The 9,267-nt window shown below is 45.1% G+C and overlaps 1 protein-coding gene across 1 annotated transcript; it reads right to left on the reverse strand.

Annotated features, from left to right (window-relative positions):
- Window positions 1-5,732: 5,732 nt before the first annotated feature.
- On the reverse strand, window positions 5,733-8,765 carry FGF4 (fibroblast growth factor 4). Its single transcript, XM_074918466.1, has 3 exons — window positions 8,462-8,765; window positions 7,592-7,695; window positions 5,733-5,909 (listed from the first exon to the last, which is right to left on the reverse strand). Exons 1-3 carry the CDS (start codon window positions 8,763-8,765, stop codon window positions 5,733-5,735), a joined length of 585 nt encoding a protein of 194 aa, XP_074774567.1.
- Window positions 8,766-9,267: the final 502 nt, after the last annotated feature.

The following is a 9,267-nucleotide window of genomic DNA, read 5'->3' on the forward strand; positions in this document are numbered from 1 at the left end:
AACAGTTCAGAATCAAAACTTCATATTTCTTGTTTGAAGTCCGTAAATCATGGTTGGTGCACAGGAAACTGAAATCATGTTGTGCCTCCCTTTTGCATGTTGTATTGCCTGAAAGCAGCTAGGTGTTACAATTTTGTATTATCTACATTATTAGATTATTTGGTAAAGAAGAATTGGGATGGGTTTGGGTTTGGTTTTGGTTTTTTTAGCTTCAGACTTTTCTATATTAAAAATTTGTTCTCATCTGTGCTCAGCAAGCAACAATACTTTGTGTCATATAAAGGGAGATGCAGCGTTTCAGGCAATTCCTTTTAACTTTCTTGCTGAAGTGTTTGATAGTCTTTATCAAAAGAGTCCTCACCCCTTAACAGACTCTCTTTAATTGGCCACTTGCATGGTCAGTTAACATACTGCAGTGGAAACCAAGTGGCAAAGTGTGAACAACCGAATCTGGCACTATAAACTCAGTGACCGCGCTGAAACCTGTGGCTATTTATACACAAGGCAGTGTTTTGTCATGCTGATTTTTATTAGCACAGATTAGATACAGACATCTTGGTAGATGTCACGGATGAGTCAGAAAATGTTAAGCACGGACCATTTAAAACATGCAAGTCTGCAAACGAACGATGGGGCTTGGAGCCTCTTCTCTGCCCTTCCCCTGGCAAGCAGGGACACAGCACGGGGCCAGCCTGGCACTGTTCCTCTTTACCCTGCAGAACAGGCTGGACCCGTCACTGGATGGGAGGAAATGTGCCTGGTTTACAGAAGGGATTAATCCATCCTCAGGAAAGATTCTCTGTTGTTCTGTGCAGAGAAATCATAGAATCCCAGGTTGGAAGGGACCTCAGGGATCATCTGGTCCAACCTTCCTGGCAAAAGCCTGGTCTAGGCAAGGTGGCCCAGCCCTTGTCCAGCTGAATCTTAAAAGTGTCCAATATTGTGGAATTCACCACTTCCCTGGGGAAATCATTCCAGTGGGTGATTGTTCTCTGTGAAAAATTTTCCTTTTGTGTCCAGTCAGAATCTCCCCAGGAGTAACTTGTACCCATTACCCCTCATCACTTCCACGTGACTCCTTGTCAAGAGGGAGTCTCCATCTTCCTTGTAGCCACCCTTTAAATACTGGAACATGGTGATAAGGTCTCCCCTAAGCCTTCTCAAGGCTGAACAAACCCAGTTCTCTCAGCCTTCCCTCACTGGGTTGCCCAGTCCCCTGCCCATCCCTGTGGCCCTCCTCCGGGCCCTCTCCAGCTGGCCATGTCTTTTTTGACCAAAACTGACCCAGTATTCCAGATGTGGCCTGATGAGTGCTGATCAGAGCGGAATAATGACTCCTTTGTCTCTGCTGGGGATGCCCTTGGTGATGCAGCCCAGCATCCTCTTGGCTTTCTTTGCCACAGCAACACACCATTCACTCACATTGAGCTTGTTGTCCTCCAGGACCCCCAGGCACCGTTCCACAGAGCTGCTCTCCAGCCAGGTAGATAGATCCCAGCCTGTGCTGCACTCTTGGATGATGTTTTCCCAGACGCAAGACCTTACACAACTTCATATGATCCTTGTTAGCCCACTCTTCCAGCCTATCCAGGTCTTCCTGCAGAGTGACTCTCCCTCTGAAGTGCCCACTTCCCTGCTCAGTTTGGTATCAGCAGCAAACTTCATCAGGGTACACTTGGTCCCATCATCCAGATCACTTAAGAAGATACTAAAGAGAACTGAGCCCAATATCACTCCCTGGGGATAGGTCCCCTTGTGACAGGGGATGTTTGGTAGAGGATGGCAGGAGCACTGGGCATGCCTGGAGCATAGCGATGCTATCAGTGATCTCAGAAATGTTGCTATCAGAGCCTTTTTTGAGGGTTAAAATTCATTTTCACCTTTAATGCATTTCTTTTACTACCTCCAAAGGCAATGTGCAGAAAGCTGGCTTATCAATGAAGTAAAAAATGTGTGGTACCAGAGGAGGAACATTTCTCTAGTTCTCTGGGACATCTCAAGCTGCTCTGTCTGTGGTGGCAACAGGACCTTATGTTTTTGTGTGGGTAGGACCACATGTGCAGCACCAGTACTTTGGGTGCTATGAACCTGCAAAGCCACTACTCTGAAATCTCGCCTTCCTAAAAACAAGTCTTAGGATTTATCTCCAATCTTAAAATGATAATTGGATGTCTCTCCAAGGCTGAAAACATTTTTAACTCTGGCCATATTTTTTTGGTGATAATTTTGGAAGACCTGGCAGTTACAAATTAATGTTTGGGTTTTTTTACAAGCAAACAAAAAAGTTAATTATGAAAAATGACTGTATATGTCTATGTGCCTATTTATTCTGGCTCTATTCATAGGCGTATTAAACATGCTGATGCTATACTTGTCCAGTTAAAAAAACCCACTTGTGCTACTTATTTACAGAGCCTATACAAATTTAGAGAGAAATTGCTCTTACTCAGAGTGAGGGCACTGGACATTCCCAGCTCATCTATTGCCTTCCCATTTCTTGGAACAGGAAAAAGAGCATTACTCAGTGGAAAATAGAATGAAGAAGTCTGTATCTTGGGGGTCTGTCTTTTTGTTTTCTATGATCATTACTTAGCTGAACAAATTCCCTTTGCTATCAAGATGTGTAAGATCAAACCTGAATATTTTCTTTCCCATCATATATCCTTCCCTAATCCTAGCAAAGGGGTAAAACTGAAAGTACAGAGATCTGATGTAGTGTGCACCTGTGTGTACAGGTACATATGTGTGAGTTTATAAGTAAAAGTTCTGCAAAAGAATCTTGCCATAAGGTGTGTGCACTACAAAGCACTTTGTATTTCCATACACTTGTATGAGTATAATCACTGCTTATAAAAAGAGAGTATCTCAAATCAAACAGGTAGTCCTACAGTCTTTTGTATCAGTGTGGTCCTATTTCACAGAGACAGAGCAGCACTCATTAAAGCCAAAAAAATAGGCAATCAGGTTTCTTTTGTAACATCGACATTCAGCAACATAAACTCCAAAGCTGGTTTGTGTCGCTGATCATTAATATCAGATGCTGCACGAAAAGCTGCCATTGTTACTAGCCATGCAAATGATACAAGAATACTAGCGTGTGGCAGATGCAAGCGTGTGTATCTGTTACCGAGCTCATGAAGCTGGGCTTTCCTGGACGACTTCCAGCTTTGGCAGGGGCAACTTTAGCTGAGTAAGAAATCCAGGCTGTCATTCGTGAAGTAGCTGGCATAGGTGCAAAGACTCCCCAGTCTTTGGGAAAGTGAAATAGCACTTTTTTGTCTTTCATTGCAGCATGCATTCCCTTCTAAAGAGTTAAAATTAATACCAGGGTGCCATACGTTGCAAATGTTTATCATTTATTATGCATTTAAATGTGCACAGCACATACACCACAGTCTGGAACAGCACCTGTATAAAACTACAGACAGATTCTGGTAAATGGTGAAAGTTCATACCATATAACATTGCATCAAGATTTTATCACAATATTTCAAAGTTACAACAACTACCTCTGAGCATATCGTGTGTGAGGCCATCAGTTGTGGATTTAATGGCGTGAAAAGTGACAAAAAAGAACCGTTCCCAGAGAAAATCTTTGTGATCTGATTTTGCTTTCTGAAATCTGGAACAAAATCATCGGTTGTCAGAGGTAGTGGTGATAATTACACAATGATTACTCACATATAAAAAACACAGAAAGTACAGAAATCCCCCAAATTACAGAAAAAAAATATTAAAACTCCTTAGGCATGATATTTCCTAGGTGTTCTCTCTTGATTTGTCTTCCTTTTTCTTAATTATTATTTTTGTTTTAACAGCAGCTGGCTTAAGATCTGGTCCTTGTCTGCTCTAGTCTTACTGAACTTTGGTGAGTAGATTTTGTCTTCAAGGTCATGTGTAAGCAGAGGATACTGGCAAGTCTATACCATCACAAAGGAACAAAGGTTTTTGTGTAGGAATGTAAAGAGAAAAAAAAAAGCTGAACTCAGATTTGCATGTAGTCAGAAATAACTAGTTTAGATTGGAAGATGATCTGTAAACATCCTCTAAGTCATCAAATATTGTGGTTAGTCCTGGTTCCCACTTAACATATTGATGCCCGAAAAGAAAAGAAAAGAAAAGAAAAGAAAAGAAAAGAAAAGAAAAGAAAAGAAGAGAAAAGGACAAATGGATCCTGTTAGTGATTCCCCCATAATCAAAACTGTCTTTTCCTTCATCACATTAGAGACATGAGTTACACTTGCAAAATATATAAAGAAAAATATAGAGTTACTTGATGACGATATAGTACTGCAGCCTGACAGCTGTCTGCAAATATTTTCACCATGATTATCCTTACTAAAAGTAAACCACTGGGTAAAGATAGCTCAAACGTGACAAGGCTCAAATAGGATGCAACCAACTCTATCCTGAATACTTTTGGCTACATATGGAAAAAAAGAGAGATTTGGGATTACGATTGTTCCCCCAGGCCCTCCTCCAGAACTGTAAGACCAAGCAGAAAAGAGTGTACCTTCCTTCCATGCAGATCTTGTTAGGAAACTGGCTTTGAGAGTTAGTGAGGTAGAAATTAATTGGCTTTGTCAGGGAATGAGACAGAAAAAAGCAGCATATTTCACCTTCCAAATACTGCACCAAAAATAATAAATAGTACAAAACAACCCCAATTCCTTGTGATCAATCTAAATTCTCTCTGTGGAGATTGGGTTTTCTACAAACCAGCAAATGCTTTTGCCTTTTAAAAACTTATGAGTATTATAGAGTTTCACAAACTTTGAAAAATGGATGTAGTCTCCAAATGTGAAAGGGAATTTGATTTGAATAAAATATAATTGGTTCACGGTAGCATTTCACAGTGCGCTCATTGGGGGAGGGACAGACACATTTTTTTTTAGCCTAATGCCAAGCAATTGTATCAAATATAAACTTCCATTAAGGGCCAAAAAAGATCGTATGCTCCTGTTTATCTAAATAGAAGAAAAAAACCCCAATCCTGCTGAGTTTATATAGGTGTTTAAGCCTCTCTAGTGCCTGGCAGCTCTAAGAAGACGGACTGCAGCAAAGTTCAAAGTTCAGCACTGGCAGATCTAAAAACAGATTTGTGGGGTAGCTCTTCAGCACCGCGCTTTCTGCACCGAGGTAAACCGATACTGTTCCAATTAAATAGCAACGCCGCACAAAGGAGGTCAAGCATTGTGTGTGGCTCCGCGCTGGCATCCCACCCAGGCACCTCCGCCACCGCTCCTTCTCGGAGGCCAAGAGCTTCTTTGGGAGTCACGGGGGGTTTGGAAAACACGCAGAGGAGAATAAAGCCACCATGACAAACAAACAAACAAATATGTGTACAACTATAGACACCATACAACACACAAACAGTGCAAAACATTGTAATAGAGGAATTGAATTTCACTTGGTTTAGGACATGGAGTAGCAGCACACCTGTGATAACTTAGAAACGAATTAAATAAACCACAGAGCAGAAATATTCTACTGTTGCACCATGAAATGAAATACCTTGGGTTGGAGGTTTGTTTTGTTTTCAGAAATTAAAAAAAAAAAAAATCGGAACTATAAATAAATTTTGTGGCAATATATACAGATTTAAATAATTAACTTAAATATCTTACACCTACTCTTGCATAAAACTCTCCAGTAAAAGTGCACCATGTTTCTTTTCCCCAAACATGTTCTGCGTCTTCCCCTGTGCTGAGGTAGGTCTGAAGGGTGATGTCTCAGATTCTAGGAAGAAAATGTGTCACTGTCATTGTGGGAGATACTTTATTGCCTTTCTTTGTTCTTCCATTTTTGCTCAGGGCTATGTACATCCCGGGATAAATCCTGGATTCATAAGCATTGTAGTTGTTTGGCAGGAGAATCTCTTTGAATTTGCACTCGTCATTGAAATGGGTCTGAAATGAAAAGGAAAGAATGAGAGGGAAGGAATTTTAAACATCAGGTGTGGAAATATTCTTGATACCAGGTGTAGAAGGTGTGCTGTGGGGAAATGTGCAGCTGACTCCCTCCCACCTACTAATCTTTTGAAGTGGTCGCCCAAACATAGCTTCAAACAGGACTCAGGAGTCAGAGGATCATTAAGGATGCTGTGCCCAGGCCAGGCATGTACACCCAAAGGTGGGAAGGACACCATTTTAACAGAGCTGCAGTGGGGAAAGGCCCAAGCCCAACTCTGTTGCCCTGCTCGTCTAATTGCTCAGTGGTTATCCTACCAGCAATAAATTGCCTGAGATGCTTGAGAAAAATCTGAGTGCTAGTGATTTCTCATGTTGCTTAAGAAGAGGCATTTTAAAGACACTCAGCATAGACAGTATTTTCTGCTTCTTTAGTTTTAAAATTGAAGGGAGGATTTGGATAACTTACGTTAACGGATCAGGAAAGCAGAGCTGACAAAAGGCAAAGAGGTTTCATTTGCAAGTAAGTACAAAGAGGGACAGGTGTTACAAGTGTGTTATCTGCAGAGTAACAAATGAACTCGTCCCTTATTATTGGGCAAAAGCCTAGGGGTTTGTAAGAGAGCTCTCAGCTTGCCAAGCTGAACACTGCACTGGGAATTACCTTATCCAGGACACCAAAGCAGCAATCTTCCTAAGAAATTATGCAAATTTGCAATTTGGTGACCGATTCTGCCTGGCTTCTGTTTAAGTCAAAATCCTCTGTAACAGAACTGATGCCCCAGAAAATAATTCTGCATGCTTCATGTCTTCATGTGGAAATGCCCTAGTTAACTTTGAAATAGTTTGGCTCTTCCTCAGCTCAGCCAAGTTTCTTCAAAGCATACTTGAAAACATGGAATAGAAAAGCCACGGGTAAGGAAGGAGATCCAGGAATGTGGGTTTGAAATGATGCTGAACACAGTAACATACACAGAGGTGAACTCAAAAGCAGGAGGACAGCTCAACATGGACAAAGACATGCACTGTTATCGTCCACCTCAAGTATATTTTGTAAGATGCCTCTATCTTTTTCAAAGATTCAATGTAAAAAAAAATCTCCTAATAGATCTGCCACCTTACGAATAGAAGTCCAAACCCTGAGGATGCTGAACTGTCATGGGAACAGACTCTCCCATCAAGAGCATTAACAAAGAGTGATCAATAGCTATGTGACAGGCACTGATTCATCACATCATAAAGGGTCATTTGCAGGGGCATGGCTGATCACAAGTTCAAGTGCCCTTTGAGAGATGGAGTGAGTGATTGCCATACCCGCTTAAGGCTGTTTATACTGAAATACAAGAAAGATATGGACTGAGGCTAACTTGAGCTCTTGCCACACAAATGACTACTCTGTTGGTCACTGTGGTAGGCAAGATGGGTAGCCATGGTTGGGCGACTGTAGCTTTTATGGGGTAAGCAAGGAAGTGTAATGCAAAAGGATGGGTTTTACTTCAAAAGCTCAGTGAGCAGCATCTGTGGGCAGCACTTTTTCTGTTGGCAGGACAGCAAGGGCTGCTTGGGGTTGCCTGACCCAGGAGGGGCAAGGATGGGGCTTGGGCAGCTTCTAGCACCATGTACAACTCTCACCCCAGCTGAGCACCCTCCCCTCCCCAGGCACAAAATTGGTGGCTACTTACAGATCCATAGAGTTTGCCTTTGCTATTCATGGCCACGAAGAGTCCACTTCTAACACCGAATATGCTCACCACTCCTCTTTCCACCGGGGAGATTTCCAGCAGACCTGGAGAGGAGACGCAGGAATCAGGGGGACAAAGGGTTGAGCCCTGAAGGAGTGTGTGGTGTCTGCGGCGCTGACCCAAAGGCTCCCAGCCCCAGTTGGGGTGTGGATTGCCCCAGCACTGCTGTGGGTGGCCACAGAACCCCAGCTTCCCCCACCACCACCACGTGTTGCCCCATGCCCCACGCTGGGACCTCTCTTCTTTTAGCCAAGTATCTATTTTTACTTTGCCCCCAGGCATCCTCCTGTGTAGACGAGGTTAAAATAAGCCAAGTGCGCTTGGGGCGAATGAAACATTTGTCATCAGGCAGCTTAGATCCCCCCTCCCGGATCTCTTATTGTTTCAGTTGGATATCAGAGCCCTGGGGCCACCGGGGTTAAATCCCCAGCAGATGCTTCTCAAATTTGGGGGAGAGCTGGGCAGCCCAAACGAGCAGCCCACGGCACTGCGGGACCCTCCAGATGTTGAGACAACCCCCGTGACACCTGATGCTGCCGGCGACAAAGGGAACAGAACGGAGATGAGCAGCGCAGGACGGAGCTCCGCCGCCGTCCCGTTACCTCCGGGGGAAACCGGGGACCGCGGTGCCGGGGAAGATGGGGGGGTGCCGGACTTTTTAGGGGAATGCCACGCACCCACCCTCCTTCTGCCACACACCGCTCTACGGGGCAGGTGAGGCGCTCCGCGCCCGCGGAACCGCCCCTAAGGGCGGTTCCGCGGGCGCGGAGCGCCTCACCTGCCCCGCCGCGGGGGTCGTCGCCGGCTTACTGTATCGATTCTCGCTGTGGATCCCGTCGATGCGGCCGTCGGGCAGGACCTGGATGTGGAAACCGATGCCCACGTTGCAGTAGAGGCGCCGCAAACGTTTGATGCCCAGGAGGTAGTCGCCGTCGCGGGCGGCGTCGCGGCGCTCGGCCGGGAGACGAGCGACGGAGCGGGCGAAAAGAGCCGCGTCCCAGCGGCGTTGGCGGGGACCGGCGGGGAGGCGACCTGGGGGCGACCGGCCGCGTATTCCCACTGGCCATAGTAGCCCCAGGAGCAGCGCCGGTAGCAGCGCTGCGGGGAGAGGCATCCCGGTTTAAGGGCGTGTAGCCACGGGCCGGAGGCCGGTCGCTCCGAAAAGACACTCGCCCCCCAGCTCCCGCTTTATACTGAGGTCAAAGGGGGGGAGAAAAAAAAGAAAAAAAGAAAAAAAAAAGCCAACAAAACCCAAAACAGAACAACAACAATAAAAAAAAAAAAGCCCCAACCCAAACCCAAAAAGCGAGGCGGGGGGGGGGGGGGGATGGGAGGGAGCCCTGCGCTCAATCCCCCGAGGATCTGCGGTTTCCCTGGGCTGGCTGCATGGAGAGGAAATCCCGGGAGCAAGAGCTTCTGAACTTGATCTCAACTCCAGGAGTCTTGTCTGAAGTGCTGATCTTCTTCTATAGCTGCTCAGCCATAGCGCTTTAGCCCTGGCCACGATATTTATATATCCATGTGCGTTGGTACCTATTACATCACCACCTACTGCTGTCTGCTGCAGCCCTCCGGCTTAGCTGAAAGTCAAATTATCACCCCTAGATGCTTAACAA

This window comes from Athene noctua, chromosome 14, assembly GCF_965140245.1.
Source record: "Athene noctua chromosome 14, bAthNoc1.hap1.1, whole genome shotgun sequence".
Classification (NCBI taxonomy): domain Eukaryota; kingdom Metazoa; phylum Chordata; class Aves; order Strigiformes; family Strigidae; genus Athene; species Athene noctua.

What these genes read in the sequence shown, in the direction of transcription:
- FGF4 (XM_074918466.1), bottom strand. Translation starts at nt 8,765, where the DNA reads ATGCCTCTCCCCGCAGCGCTGCTACCGGCGCTGCTCCTGGGGCTACTA. An exon ending in CCACAGCGAGAATCGATACA is followed by an intron (nt 7,696 to 8,461) that starts GTAAGCCGGCGA and finishes TCTCCTCTCCAG; the next exon opens with GTCTGCTGGAAATCTCCCCG. An exon ending in AAGGCAAACTCTATGGATCT is followed by an intron (nt 5,910 to 7,591) that starts GTAAGTAGCCAC and finishes TTTTCATTTCAG; the next exon opens with ACCCATTTCAATGACGAGTG.